This window comes from Ovis aries, chromosome 1, assembly GCF_016772045.2.
Source record: "Ovis aries strain OAR_USU_Benz2616 breed Rambouillet chromosome 1, ARS-UI_Ramb_v3.0, whole genome shotgun sequence".
Lineage (NCBI taxonomy): Eukaryota > Metazoa > Chordata > Mammalia > Artiodactyla > Bovidae > Ovis > Ovis aries.
In genome coordinates, this window is record NC_056054.1 from 108,041,644 (window position 1) to 108,057,242 (window position 15,599).

General features: G+C 39.9%; 1 protein-coding gene across 9 annotated transcripts in view; it reads right to left on the reverse strand.

Annotated features, from left to right (window-relative positions):
• The window catches only part of LOC101112874 (Fc receptor-like protein 3), a 46,783-nt gene that overhangs the window by 8,493 nt on the left and 22,691 nt on the right, over positions 1-15,599 (reverse strand). For 6 of the 9 annotated variants that reach the window (XR_009597573.1, XM_042256000.2, XM_042256023.2 and 3 more), the window contains 2 exons: positions 9,633-9,911; positions 9,143-9,262 (listed from right to left, as the gene is read on the reverse strand). The exons of 1 other annotated variant lie outside the window; for it this stretch is intronic. Coding sequence is in view for 6 of the 8 variants with exons in the window: in XM_042256000.2 (XP_042111934.1) it covers positions 9,143-9,262; positions 9,633-9,911 (399 nt within the window). In the remaining 2 variants the exon portion in view is untranslated. Of the gene's footprint in view, positions 1-403; positions 537-9,142; positions 9,263-9,632; positions 9,912-15,599 lie in introns of all 9 variants that reach the window. 2 more of the 9 variants (XR_009597575.1, XM_042256026.2) reach the window with 2 other exon arrangements.

The window sequence follows — 15,599 nt, forward strand, 5'->3', positions numbered from 1 at the left end:
TATGATTCAATGGGACTACAAGACTCTTGTAGTCAGACCTTCCTTTATCTATGACCATGCAAGTCCATTTCAACAGTATTTGGTGCATATTGTTTTCTCCATAGCCCTTCTTTCCTTCCCTTTCACCTAATTCCAGGGTATCCTTCCTCCTCCAGAGCTTCCTGTGAAGCACATAGAACCCTACTATACTAAAATTACCATATTGCATTGTAGTTATCAATTTCTGTGTTTGCCTCAAACACTGCTTCATGAAAGGGTGTGTTACTTGAAGGTACAAAACTCGTCTTAATTGTTTTTGTATTTCCTGTACTTAGAAGTTTGAAAATATTTAATAAAGATTTGTTAAACAACTGAACAAATTAAGCTATTTACTACAAGGACTAAAAAACAAGTTGGCAATTACCTGAAGTGAAGTAAAGTGAAGTCGCTCAGTTGTGTCCAACTCTTTGCGACCCCATAGGCTGTAGCCTGCCAGGCTCCTCCGTCCATGGAGATTGAACCCAGGTCTCCTGTACTGTAGGCAGACGCTTTACCATCTGAGCCACCAGGGAAGACAATTACCTAATTGATGATTAAATGTAAACCTAATCTGGAAGCCTGCTCCATCAGCCTTAAAAATATATAATATTTCCATGAACACTGAAATACTGAAGTCTTTCTGGCCTGTCCAATACAGCCCTCCTCCTAAGCATCCCATGTCTGCCCTTTGCCTTTTACCTATGACTCTATATCTGTCTGGAGAAGGCAATGGTAACCCACTCCAATACTCTTGTCTAGAAAATCCCATGGACGGAGGAGCCTGGTAGGCTGCAGTCCATGGGGTCGCGAAGAGTCGGACATGACTGAGTGAGTTCACTTTCAGTTTTCACTTTCATGCATTGGAGAAGGAAATGGCAACCCACTCCAGTATTCTTGCCTAGAGAATCCCAGGGACAGGGGAGCCTGGTGGGCTGCCGTCTATGGGGTCACACAGAGTCGAACATGACTGAAGCAACTTAGCAGCAGTGGCAGCTATATCTGTCTTGGGCTTCCCTGTTGGCTCAGTTGGTAAAGAATCTCCCTGCAAGGCAGTAAACTTGGGTTTGATTCCTAAATCAGAAAGATCCTCTGGAGGAGGAGATGGCAACTCACTCCAGTATTCTTGCCTAAAAAATCCGATGTACAAAGGAACCTGTCCGTGATGCTCCGTAACAGTCACACAGTCAATCCATAAAGGTCGTAGAGTTAGACACGACTGGGCAATTAAGCATGCATGCACACTGTATCTGTCTCACCAGGCTTAGAGAACACAGGTTATTGCCCAAAGTAGATGTATGCAGGCTTGTGTGTGTGGTCAGTCACTCAGTCATATCCAATTCTTTGAGACTCCATGGACTGTAGACCACCAGGCTCCTCTGTCCATGGGATTTCCCAGGCAAGAGTACTGGAGTGGGTTGCCATTTCCTTCTCCAGGGGATCTTCCCAACCCAGGGACCAAACCCATGTTTCCTGTGTCTCCTGCATTGGCAGGTGGATTCTTTACCACTGAGCCACCTTTACATACCACAAAAAATGACTGATTAATGCCTTCAGACCCTGACTTCGGGAACCAGGTGTCCTGAGTTAAACTAAAGGCATGTAAGCATAATCCTAGCCTGTATCTCTCTCCTCTGGAATTGTAACCTCATCACTCAACAACAAATATTCTTACTTATAGACAGGTTAACTACGTTTAGGGTGTATCTAAGAGTCAGACTATCTCTTCATTTGCCTGAAGGAAAACAGACCCAAAACGTGGCTATTTATAATATAAGCTAATATTCACTGAAGATATTTTGGCCAGGTACTGTGCTCAGCAGTTTACATAGATTGTCTCATAGTGCCTATAATGTAGATACTATTATCATGACCATCACAGAGCTAAGGAGACTGGGGTTTGGAGGGTGTTACATTACCAGAATGCTAATCCGAGCAGTTATAGAGGTAATAAATACACCACTCCTTTAGGTAACTTGGAGGAAACAATCAGGCTTAAGGAGCAGAATTCTTCATTTTTGGAAGAATTTGAAAGGCCTGAGTTCTTCCCTGAGAAGACTGGTCAATAATGAGAAGGAAGGCTTTGCTTGGAGGGAAGTACAGTAGGCAAGATTTTGAGTTGTGATAGGCAAAGGCCCTCTGATTGGTAGCCTGTCAGAATTTCTTAGTCATGTTTGACATTTAAAACAACAATTTCCCCTAAATCTGGAGGACAGAACCTCCTGCGCCTCTGCCCTCATGGACCATATAAAACAATGATTGGTAATCTTTCCTTCTCTTGCGTTATTTGGTGTTGTACTGAAAGCAATCTGTTTTTGTTTTTTAGTATTATCAACTGCAATACTGAAGTTCCCGTGTCTGCATGTCTAGTATATTACCGATTGATAAATGAAATCCAGACAGGCAATGATATAGAAAAGTAACTTTTTAAGGTAGGAGGTGCAACCAGCATTTTAAAAGTCACCAAGACGTAATGGGGACTTCCCTCACAGCTCAGTTGGTAAAGAATCCACCTGCAATGCAGGAGACCCCAGTTCAATTCCTGGGTTGGAAAGATCTCCTGGGGAAGGGATAGGCTACCCACTCCAGTATTCTTGGGCTTCCCTTGTAGCTCAGCTGGTAAAGAATCTGCTTGCAATGCAGGAGACCTGGGTTCAATCCCTGGGTTGGGAAGATCCCCTGGAGAAGGGAAAGGCTACCCACTCCAGTATTCTGGCCTGGAGAATTCCATGGACTGTATAGTCCATGGGGTCTCAAAGAGTCAGACACGACTGAGTGACATTTAAAAAAAAAAAAATGTAATGGAGAGAATATGGACTTAAGGGCTAGGGAGACCCCAGTTATGCCCTAACTCTGACTTTTACTAGGTTATACATGAATCTGGAAAGGTTGCTAGCTTCCTGAATTCTTCATTTCTTCATCTTCAATATAGTTATAGCAATAGTGGTTGAACTGAAGTCAAATGGACACAAAACTGGACATATTAAAAAATCACATATAATAGATTTGAAATGAATGGTAGATTTTATGATGAGTACTATCAGGGTTAGACTCTTTGCATTAGTCATAGTAAATGCTCTCTTCCAACAACCCAGAGAAGATTCTACACATGGACATCACCAAATGTCCAATACCAAAATCAGATTGATTATGTTCTTTGCAACTGAAGATGGAGAAGCTCTATACAGTCAGCAAAAACAAGACTGGGAGTTGACAGTGGCTCAGATAAACAACTCCTTATTACAAAATTCAGACATAAATTGAAGAAAGTAGGGGAAACCACTAGACCATTCAGGCGTGACCTAAAACAAATCCCTTACAATTATACAGTGGAAATGACAAATAGATTCAAGGGATTAGATCTGATAGATGGGGTGGCTGAAGAACTATGGACACAGAGCTTTGTGATATGGTACAGGAGGCAGTGATCAAGACCATCCCCAAGAAAAAGACATGCAAAAAGGCAAAATGGTTGTCTGAGGAGGCCTTACAAATAGCTGAAGAAAGAAGAAAAGCAAAAGGCAAAGGAGGAAAGGAAAGATATACCCATTTGAATGCAGAGTTCCAAAGAATAGCAAGGAGAGATAAGAAAGACTTCCTCAGCGATCAGTGCAAAGAAATAGAGGAAAACAATAGAATGGGAAAGACTAGAGATCTCTTCAAGAAAAGTAGAGATAACAAGGGAACATTTCATGCAAAGATGGGCACAATAAAGGACAGGAATTGTATGGACCTAACAGAAGCACTCAAAGAGTTGACTCATTGGAAAATCTTTGATGATGGGAGGGATTGGGGGCAGGAGGAGAAGGGGACGACAGAGGATGAGATGGCTGGATGGCATCATTGACTCGATGGACATGAATCTGAGTGAACTCCGGGAGTTGATGATGGACAGGAAGGCCTGGCCTGCTGCGATTCATGGGGTCGCAAAGAGTTGGACATGACTCAGCGATTGAACTGAACTGAACTGAAATGAACAGAAGCAGAAGATATTAAGAAGAGCTGGCAAGAACACAGAAGAACTATACACAAAAATGATTTTAATGACCCAGATAACCGTGATGTTGTGATCACTGGACGGGATCCAGACATCCTGGAATGTGAAGTCAAGTGGGCCTTAGGAAGCATCACTACGAACAAAGCTAGTGGAGGTGATGGAGTTCCAGTTGAGATATTTCAAATCCTAAAAGATGATGCTGTAAAAGTGCTGCATTCAATGTGCCAGCAAATTTGGAAAACTCAGCAGTAGCCACAGGACTGGAAAAGGTCAGTTTTCATTCCAATCCCAAAGAAAGGCAATGCCAAAGAATGCTCAAACTACCACACAATTGCACTCATCTCACATGCTGGTAAAGTAATGCTCAAAATTCTCCAGCCAGGCTTCAACAGTATGTGAACTGTGAACTTCCAGATATTTAAGCTGGATTTAGAAAAGCCAGGGGAACCAAAGATCAAATTGCCAACATCTGTTGGATCATCAAAAAAGCAAGAGAGTTCCAGAAAACATCTATTTCTGCTTTATTGACTATGCCAAAGCCTTTGACTGAGTGGATCACAACAAACTGTGGAAAGTTCTTAAAAAGATGGGAATACCAGACCACCTTACCGGTCTCCTGAGAAATCTGTATGCAGGTCAAGAAGCAACAATTAGAACTAGACATGAGACAACAGATTGGTTCCAAATTGGGAAAGGAGTACATCGAGGCTGTATATTGTCACCCTGCTTGTTTAACCTATATGCAAAGTATATCGTGTGAAATGCTAAGCTGGATGAAGCACAAGCTGGAATCAAGATTGCCAGGAGAAATATCAATAACCTCAGATATGCAGATAACACCACCCTTATGGCAGAAAGTGAAGAAGAACTAAAAAGCCTCTTGATGAAAGTGAAAGAGGAGAGTGAAAAAATTGGCTTAATGCTCAACATTCAGAAAACAAAGATCATGGCATCTGGTCCCATCACTTACGGGAAATAGATGGGGAAACAGTGGAAACAGTGAAAGGCTTTATCTTTCGGGCTCCAAAATCACTGTAGATGGTGACTGCAGCCATGAAATTAAAAGATGCTTACTCCTTGGAACAAAAACTATGACGTAGACATCATATTAAAAAGCAGACATTATGTTGCTGGCAAAGGTCCATCTAGTCAAAGCTATAGCTTTTCCAGTAGTCATGTATGGATGTGAGAGATGGATTGTAAAGAAATCTGAACATCGAAGAATTGATGCTTTTGAATTGTGGTGTTGGATAAGACTCTTGAGAGGCCCTTTGAACTTCAAGGAGATCCAACCAGTCCATCCTAAACGAAATCAGTCCTGAATATTCACTGGAAGGACTGATGCTGAAGCTGAAACTCCAGTACTTTGGCCAACTGATGCAGAGAACTGATTCATTTGAAAAGACTCTGATGCTGGGAAAGATTGAGGGCAGGAGGAGAAGGGGATGACAGAGGATGAGATGATTGGATGGCATCACTGACTCAACGGACGTGAGTTTGAGTAAGTTTAAAGTTGGTGATGGGCAGGGAAGCCTGGCGTGCTGCAGTCCATGGGATCACAGATTCGGACATGACTGAGCGACTGAACAGAACTGAACTGATCAGGGTTAGTGCTACATAAAAATTGTATACATAATATCATTTGAAAAAATATTAGGTAGCTGTAAATATCAGTCACAAAATGATGTGAAATGATGCCATTTTTCATACAAAGAAGCAGAAGGATAAAGGACCATTGACTGACCTGAAAGTAGAAGTAAGAAGACATGCTTAACCACCATCATTAAGATGGTTTTCATTAAACTGAGATCCAATTATTTGTTTATTTGCTTGATTTTCAGTATGAGCCAAAAAAAAAAAAAAAAAAAAAGATAACAGAATCATTTGGCCTGATAGAAAAGGAGAGTTCACTTTATACCACAGAGAAAGACAGAAAGTAAAGGATTAGTGGTTCCAAATATAAAGTCTTGAAAGCTTATAAGCACCCAAAGCACTGAATAAAACAGTCCATGCATCCCAAGATTTCTGATCAACAAAAAAGCATTCAGAGAGAAAAGTTAAAGCAGTCACATAAGAACAAAGTCAAGGATGATGGCAGATTTCCCCTCAGAAGCCATGCACACAGGAAGACAGCACAGCAACATCTTTTAAATATTGAAAGAAAAAAATTTTTTTCAACTTAGGAGTCTATGCCAGTACAAATATTTCTCACAAATGAATGCAAAACAAAGACTTTTACAGTCATACAGAAGCTGAGATGATTAATCACTAGCAGACCCATCCTACAAAAATCTTTTAAGCAGAAAAAAAAAATGATACCAGATGAAAATATGGATACACATAAAGGAATGAAAAACATTGAAGTGTTAGCTGTATGAGTAAATGTATAATATTTTTAAACTATATGTAAGCTTCTTTTTAAAATAACTGATTGTTTACAAAGGTAATACCAATGTACCAGGGAAGGGAAAAATGGAGTACACAATGATAATATTCTTATGCTACACATGCAGTGATACAATGCCACTTGTAAGTAGACTGATAAGTTAGATATATATACCATATACCTTAAAATAACCACTAAAATAATAAAACAAAAAGTTATATAGCTAATAAACCAACAAAGGAAATAAAATTTAATCACAAAAATACCCAAGAGGGTAGACAAAATAAAGCAAATGGAAAACAAAGAACAAATGAGACAAGCAGAGAGCAAATAGGAAAATAATAGACATAGGAACCTAATTGTATCAACAATCATATTAATGTAAATGGTCAAAGTTTTTAAAGTTAGAAAGTAGAAACAGACTGCCATATTAGATAAAAAACAGATTTAACCATATGCTATCTATAAAAATATGCTTTAAATATAGAAAAACAAATAGGTTAAAATTTTAAAGAATAGAAAAAAGAAATATCAAGCATATTAATTATATGCATACATGCTCAGTTGTGTCCAGCTCTTTGTAACCTCATGGACTGTAGCCCTCCAGGCTCCTCTGCTCATGGGCTTCCCCAGACAACAATACTGGAGCAAGTTGCCATTTCCTCCTCCAGGGGACCTTTCCAACCCAGGGATCAAACCCACGTCTCTTGTGTCTCCTGCTTTGGCAGGCAGATTCTTTACCACTGAGCCACCTGCGAAGCCCAGCATTAATTATGTAGCTTTTTATTCCTGGTAGTATAATTTACCTTGAAATATTATTTGATATCAATATATTAATATAGGCTCCTCTTTCCATGGGATTTTCTAGGCCAGAATACTGGAGTGGGTAGCCATTCCTTCCTCCAGGGGGTCTTCCCAACCCAGGAATCAAACCTGGGTCTCCTGCATTACAGGTATATTCTTTACTACCTGAGCCACCAGGGAAGCCCTATAGTTAATACAACATTAATTAATTTTTATTAATATCAAATAGTGTTTCAGGGTTAAATGATACCACCAGGAATAAAAAGGTCATAAAGTCATAAAGGATAATGTGGTCATTTCATCAAAAACACATAATAGTGATAAATATTTGTGCACCTAATAATAGAGTTTCAAGATATATGAAGCAAATCTGATAGGACTGCAAGAAGAAATGAAAAAACCCATAATTACTGTTGAAGATTTTCATATCCTTCTCTCAATAATCAATAAAGTAGGAGAAAAAACAGTACAGATATTGAAGACTTCAACACTATCAACCAAACTCACCAACAAATTCATACTATAAGAAATGTTAAAAAGAAATCCTTTAAGCAGAGATAAAATGATACCATGTGGATGTATATATGTACAAAGAGGAATGAAGGTTTCTGGAGGTCTTAACTAAATGGATATACCTTGGCATCCAGCCAGAAAAAGAAATGATAAGAAATAAAGCTATGAAACCAATATCCATTATGAACATAGGTGCAAACATTCTTAACAAAATTTTAGCAAATCAAATTCAAAAATTATAACCAAGTGAGGTTAACCCCAGAAATGCAAAGCTGTTTCAACATCCAACATTCAAAATCCAAAATATGTATCAGTAGACTAGAAAATAAAATCATATGATTTTCTCAATGTAGAAAAAGCATTTGTTCTATAAAAACTGTCAGTAAATTACAATTAGTAGGGGCTTCTTCAGCCTAACAAACAGTAGCTACAAGAAATCCACAGCTAAGATTATCATATGTAAACGGTGAAAGTTCAAATACTTTCCCCTCCCTAAGCTCAAGAACAAAACTAAGACGTCTGTTCTCTTAACACTTGTGTTCAACATTGTACAGGAGGTTCTAGCCAGTACACTAAGGAAAAAGAAATAAAAGGAATCGAGATTGGAAAAGAAGGTATAAAATTGTCTTTATTCATAGACGACTTGATCATCTGTGTAGAAAATCTGATGAAATCGACAAAACTAATAAGTGTGTTTAGCAAAGTTGTAGGATATGAGACCAATATAGAAAAATCAATTGAATTTCTATATACTAGTAACAAGGGCTCAGATGTTAACATCCAACATTCAAAATCTGCCTGCAATGTGGGAGACCCGTTCAACCCCTGGGTTCAACCAGTTCCCTGGAGAAGGAACTGGTAATCCATTCCTGTATTCTTGCCTGGAGAATCCCATGGACAAAAGAGCCCAGCGGGCTAAAGTCCATAGGGTCACAAAGAGCTGGACATGGCTGAGTGACTAACACACACATAATAGCAACAAACAATCAGAAACGGAAATTTTAATTTCATTCTCAGAATATCTTAATTTTATCTAAATATCACTATATTTAAATGGTATTTAAATATATATGAGTTTATGGATTGTTCCTATGGCTATTGTTTATTTCTGTTGTTGTTACAGATGAAAGACTTTCTCTTTCATTCTTTTTATTTTCACTAAGCTTTGGACTGAGGTTGGAACAGTAAATACTTAACTTCTAATTTTTAAATGGAAACAAAACTCTAGTCTTTGATTTAAAACTCAAATGAAACACATGGAATAACAACTTCATTAAGAAATTTGTTCTGCCTTTTTATCTCTGCCAGTCTGTGTGATCAGTACTTGGAAAAGAATAATCAACCTTTGTAGGATGCACTACACAAGTCGAAATAATAATAGCAATGGCAAAAGTCACAACATCAAAGAGTGAGATATAGCCACGTACCTGAATTCCTTTGGGTCCTGAAGTAATGCACCAGAGCAGCAGTAGCAGCAAGGCCAAGGATGCTCAGTAGCCCTGCGGTGACTCCCTCAGTGATAAGTGTTGTTTTGTTACTGGGTGGTCCTAAGTGAAGAGACCTATACTTGAGTTCAGTGCCAAATATATTTCATCCAGACAAAAACTATGTGAGCGTGGGACTAGCTATATATTAGGACAGGTTTTTGCCAGGTTCTGATTTCTCAATTGGAATCATTTCCAGTATAATTTGTAATTTTCAAAATAATAGCACAGGGAAAGTGATTGCCAGAATCTAACATTAAAATTTATTTCTTTTCCCTTCTCTGTCCCCATGAAATCAGTACCAATCCCCAGAAGCCCCAAGCCTTGGTTTCATGTTAATAAATCTTTGACACTGGGAGGATTTGTACAGTCTATTGGAGAAATATTTTATTGACTATAAATGTAACCTGTAGCCCAGGTACCACCAACCTACCTATGATGCTGAGTATTACCATCTCACTGTGCTGTACCCCCAGGCCATTGTCAGCCCCACAAGAGAAGTTTCCAGAATGCTCTGCCATCAGAGTGAGGTTGAAGGATGCTCCTCCTCCAAAGGGGGCCTCTCTGCTTCCCAGTGTGACATTCTTGTAATAAAACCAGTACAGGATCGGGGGAGAGCCTTTTTGGGCCTCACAGTGAAGCTCTAACACATCTCCTGCCACAGCCTGGGGCCCAGCAGGGCTGAAGGTGAAGACAGGATGAGACACAGGAACTGAAAGAGGCAACATAGCTTATGAGTCGACTTGGTTAAGTATGTACAAAATAATTTAATAAAGGAAATATCCATCATAGTTCAGTAGTAGAAGCATGGGCCTGGAATTCAGGAAAACCTGAATTTAAATCCCATCTCTGCTCTTTATTAATGGCAGAGACAGGATTTAAACTCAAGTTCCTTGGCAGCTCTCATGGTAAAGAATCTGCCAGCAGTGCAGGAGACCCAAGTTCAATCCCTGGGTCTGGAGAAGGGAATGGTTACCTACTCTGGTATTCTTACCTGGAGAATTCCATGGACAGAGGAACCTGGCAGGCTATAGTCCATGGGGTCACAAAGGGTCAGACACAGCTGAGTGAATAACACTTTCACTGCACTTTATTAGCCCTATGATCTTGGTGTTTTAAAACATTTTGCTTTCTCCAAGTCTCAGTTGATTCCTTTGTAAAGTGAAGGTAATAGTAAGAATCATGTATGTAAAGCACTCAGTAAATGCTAGCTACTGTTGCTGAGAGGAATAATTACTAACAGCAAGGTTTGTTGCTCCATATTACTAATTCCTGAGACAGCTTTAAACCTAGACATCCACACCTATTTGAAGTATCCTCTACTCAGTTACCTTGCTTTATTTTTCTACTTAGCACTAGCACTAACATCTATCAGTCTGTTATTTATGTATCTATCTATTTATCATTGTTATATATCTGATTCCCCCAACAGAATGTAAGTTTCATAAGAACAAGGACTTAACTCTTTGTTCATTTTTGTATTTCCAACTGCTAGAATGCAATGGCACCCCACTCCAGTACTCTTGCCTGGAAAATCCCATGGACGGAGGAGTCTGGTAGGCTGCAGTCCATGGGGTTGCAAAGAGTCAGACATGACTGAGCGACTTCATTTTCACTTTTCACTTTCATGCATTGGAGAAGGAAATGGCAACCCACTCCAGTGTTCTTGCCTGGAGAATCCCAGGGATGGGGGAGCCTGGTGGGCTGCCGTCTATGGTGTCACACAGAGTCGGACACGACTGAAGTGACTTAGCAGCAGCAGCAGAATTTTGCCTTGGCATGTAATAGTTTATCGATAATTGGTGAATAAGTGGATAAGTAAATTAATCTATATTTGGCACCAAAATATCCAGATACAGCAATAGCAAGAAAGATTTCCATTTTAATTTGTAATTATAGAAATAGGGAAGCCAGGAAAAACAGAAAATCATTATGTTTTAAATTAATACATGGAATTATTCATCAATAATCAATTAATGTGAAATGTGAACTGTAAGATTGCTGATTCTGTTAAGTTGTGAGGAAACCCAGGTAAACCAGTCTGTGTGCAAGTGCTTTAGATATAAACTGTGGGCTTTATTGGCAAGAGAAGTTTGGCAAGGATCTAGAGCTTAGCTTTGCATCTGAGATTGGGTAAAGGAGAGGGGTAATGGAGGCAATCAGTTAAATGGGGATAATTCAACTCAAAAATGCACCATTTGCTGGCTGTAAGGCAGATGGCACCAGTGGTCTCATCTGGGTAGAAAAGCCAAGTCGTGCTTTTGTAAAATTCAAACAGATGGCTTGGGTTTTGCCCTTCTGTACACCCTTTACAATATACAGTGACTTGGGCCAAATGCCAAGTGTCTCAGGGGTAAGTCTTTATATGCTTGTGCATCTCAGTGTGCCTTTCCACCCGTGTCACCACTTCATATATTTTTATTCAATTTGTATTGCTGTAAAATATACATACATACCTTAAAATATTCCACCATAAACCTTTGAAGTGTATAGTGAAGCGGTATAAATACTTTCATAACACTGTGAAACCAACACCATCAATTTCCATAACCTTTTTCTTGTAAAACTGAAAATACATACCCATTAAACAATAAGTCCCTATGCTCCTTCTCCTCAGCCCCTGACAAACATCAGCCTACTTTCTGTTCCTATGATTTTGATTACTCTGAATATATTATATAAGTGGGATCATATATTATTTGTCTACTTTTGACTGGTTTATTTCACTTACCGTAATGACCTCAAGATTCACCCATGTTGTTGCATGAATCTGAATTTTCTTTCCTTATAAGTCTGAACAAATTCCATGTCATATGTATATGACACTTTGATTACCCATTTATCTTTTAATGGACACTTGGGTTGTTTCCATGTTTTAGCTATAATGAATAATGTTCTGTACATGGGTATACAAATGTCTTTGTGAGAATATATTTTCAAATTTTTCTCTTTTTTTTTTTGGCGGGGGGGGGGGGGTTACTATCCAGAAGAACAATGGAATGGAGAAGACTAGAGATCTCTTTAAGAAAACTGGAGCTACTAAGGGAATATTTCATACAAAGACAGGCACAATAAAATGGCAAGGACTTAACGAAAGCAGAATAGATTAAGAAAATGTAGCAAGAATACACAAAAGAGCTATACAAAAAAGGTCTTAATGACCCAGATAACCATGATGGTGTGATCACTCACATAGAGCCAGACATCCTGAAGTGTGAAGTCAAGTGTATTAGGAAGCATCCTACAAACAAAGTTAGTGGAGGTAATAGAATTTCAGCTGAGCTATTTCAAATCTTAAAAGATGATGCTGTTAAAACACTGCACTCATTATGCCAACAAATTTGGAAAACTCAGCAGTGGCCACAGGACTGGAAAAGGTCAGTTTTCATTCCAATCCCAAAGTAAGGCAAGGCCAAAGAATGTTCAAATTACTGTACAATTGCACTCATTTCACATGTTAGCGAGATTTTGCTCAAAATCCTTCAAGCTGGGCTTCAGCAGTATGTGAACCAAGAACCTCCAGATGTGCAAGCTGGATTTAGAAAAGGCAGAGGAACCAGAGATCAAACTCCCAGCATACACTGGATCATAGAAAAAGAAAGGGAATTTTAAAAAAAATCTCCTCTGCTTCATTGACTATGCTAAAGCCTTTGACTGTGTGGATCACAGCAAATTGTGAAATATTCTTAATGAGATGAAATACCAGTCCATATTACCTACCTCCTGAGAAACCTGTATGCAAGACAAGAAGCAGCAGTTAGAACTGGACATGGAATAATGGACTGGCTCAAAATTGGGAAAGGAGTACATTGAGGCTGTATATTATCACCCTGTTTATTTCACTCATATGCAGAGGACATCATGTGAAGTGCTGGAGTAGATGAATCTCAAGCTGCAATCAAGATTGCTGGAAGAAATATCAACAACTTCAGATATGCAAATGATGCCACTTTAATGGCAGAAAGTGAAGAAGAACTAAAGAGCCTCTTTGATGAAGGTAAAAGAGGAGAGTGAAAAAGTTGGCTTAAAACTCAACATTCAAAAAACTAAGATCATGGCATGCAGTGCCATCACTTTATGGCAAATAGATGGGGAAAATGAGGAAACAGTGTCAGATTTCATTTTCTTGGGCTCTGAAATCACTTCAGACAGTGATGGCATCTACGAAATTAAAAGATGCTTTCTCCTTGGAAGAATAGCAACAACAAGCCTAGACAATGTATTAAAAAGCAGAGACATCATTTTGCCAACAAAGGTCCATATAGTCAAAGTTATGGTTTTTCCAGTAGTCATGTACAGATGTGAAATTTGGACCATGAAGAAGGCTGAGTGCCTAAGAACTGATTCTTTCAAACTGTGGTGCTGGAGAAGACTTTTGGAAAGGAAGATCAAACCAGTTAATCCTAAAGGAAATCAGCCCTGAATATTCATTGGAAGGACTGATGCTGAAGCTGAAGCTCCAATTCTTTGGCCACCTGATTCAAAGAGCTGACTCACTGGAAAAGACCCTGATGCTGGGGAAGACTAAAGGCAAGAGGAGAAGGGGGTGACAGAGGATGAGATGGTTGGATGGCATCACTGCCACAATGGACATGGGTTTGAGCAAACTCAGGGAGATAGTGAAGGTCAGAGAAGGCTGATGTGATGCAGTCTATGGGGTCACAAAGTGTCAGGGATGACTTAGAGACTGAATAACAACAACTCACAAGTGGAATTTATGTGCCATATGGTAGCTCTATTTTTAATTTTCCTAGGAACTTCTATAGTGGTCTCAATAATGATTTTATCATTTTACATTCCCACCAAAATTATGTAACATTTAGAATCAAACTCCATACTCACCAGAGATGCTCAGAGGGCTCAAACAAAACCTTGTGTGCACCAGGACCCAGAAACCCCACAGAGACCAGAGTGCCTTTGAGTGTTTGAGCATCTCCTGTGAAGGCAGAGGTCAGCAGTCACCTGCTGCAGGGACAGGGACTCTAGCTTGCTGCAGCAGATCTGGGTCATGCAGGCTGTTGCATGACCCTCTTGAAGGAGGTCACCATTAGCCCACCATAGAGCCACTGAGCAGATGACCCACAAACTGCAGAACAATTATACAAAAGAAATTCTTGCACTGTTAAGAAAGTTCTAGGACCTACAACAGATTTCTCAACCTGGGGATCCTACAAAGGGATTGACAACCCCCAGGGAATTTGACTTTTGAGGCCAGTGGGATTGATTACAAAACTTCCACAAGACTGGAGAAACAGGCTCTTGGAGGGCACAAAAAAAACCTTGTGCACACCAGGAGCCAGGAGAAAGGAGCAGTAACACCACAAGAGACTGAACCAGACTTGCCTGTGAGTTTCCAGGACTCTGTAGTGGAGGTGTGGCTGGAGAGTTTGGCCTCAGGCCAAACAACAGGGAGGAAACACAGCCCTGCCATCAACAGAAAGTAGGATTAAAGATTTACTGAGCATCAGTTCAGTTCAGTTGCTCAGTTGATCCACTCTTTGCGACCCCATGAATCACAGCACGCCAGGCCTCCCTGTCCATCACCAACTTCCAGAGTTAACTCAGACTCACGTCCATCAAGTCTGTGATGCCATCCAGCCATCTCATCCTCTGCTGTCCCCTTCTTCTCCTGCCCCCAATACCTCTGAGCATCAGAGTCTTTTCCAATGAGTCAACTCTTCCCATGAGGTGGCCAAAGTACTGGAGCCTCAGCTTTAGCAACATTCCTTCCAAAGAAATCCCAGGTCTGATGTCCTTCAGAATGGACTGAAGAATGGTTGGATCTCCTTGCAGTCCAAGGGACTCTCAAGAGTCTTCTCCAACACCACAGTTCAAAAGCATCAATTCTTTGGCACTCAGCCTTCTTCACAGTCCAACTCTCATATCCATACATGACTACTGGAAAAACCATAGCCTTGACTAGACGGACCTTAGTCGACAAAGTAATGTCTCTGCTTTTGAATATGCTATCTAGGTTGGTCATAACTTTTCTTCCAAGGAGTAAGCGTGTTTGAATTTCATGGCTGCAATCACCATCTGCAGTGATTTTGGAGCCCAAAACAATAAAGTCTGATACTGTTTCCACTGTTCCCCCATCTATTTCCCATGAAGTGATGGGACCAGATGCCATGATCTTCGTTTTCTGAATGTTGAGCTTTAAGCCAACTTTTTCACTCTCCTCTTTCACTTTCATCAAGAGGCTTTTGAGTTCTTCTTCACTTTCTGCCATAAGGGTGGTGTCATCTGCATATCTAAGATTATTGATATTTCTCCCGGCAATCTTGATTCCAGCTTGTGTTTCTTCCAGTCCAGCGTTTCCCATGATGTACTCTGCATAGAAGTTAAATAAGCAGGGTGACAATATACAGCCTTGACACACTCCTTTTCCTATTTGGAACCA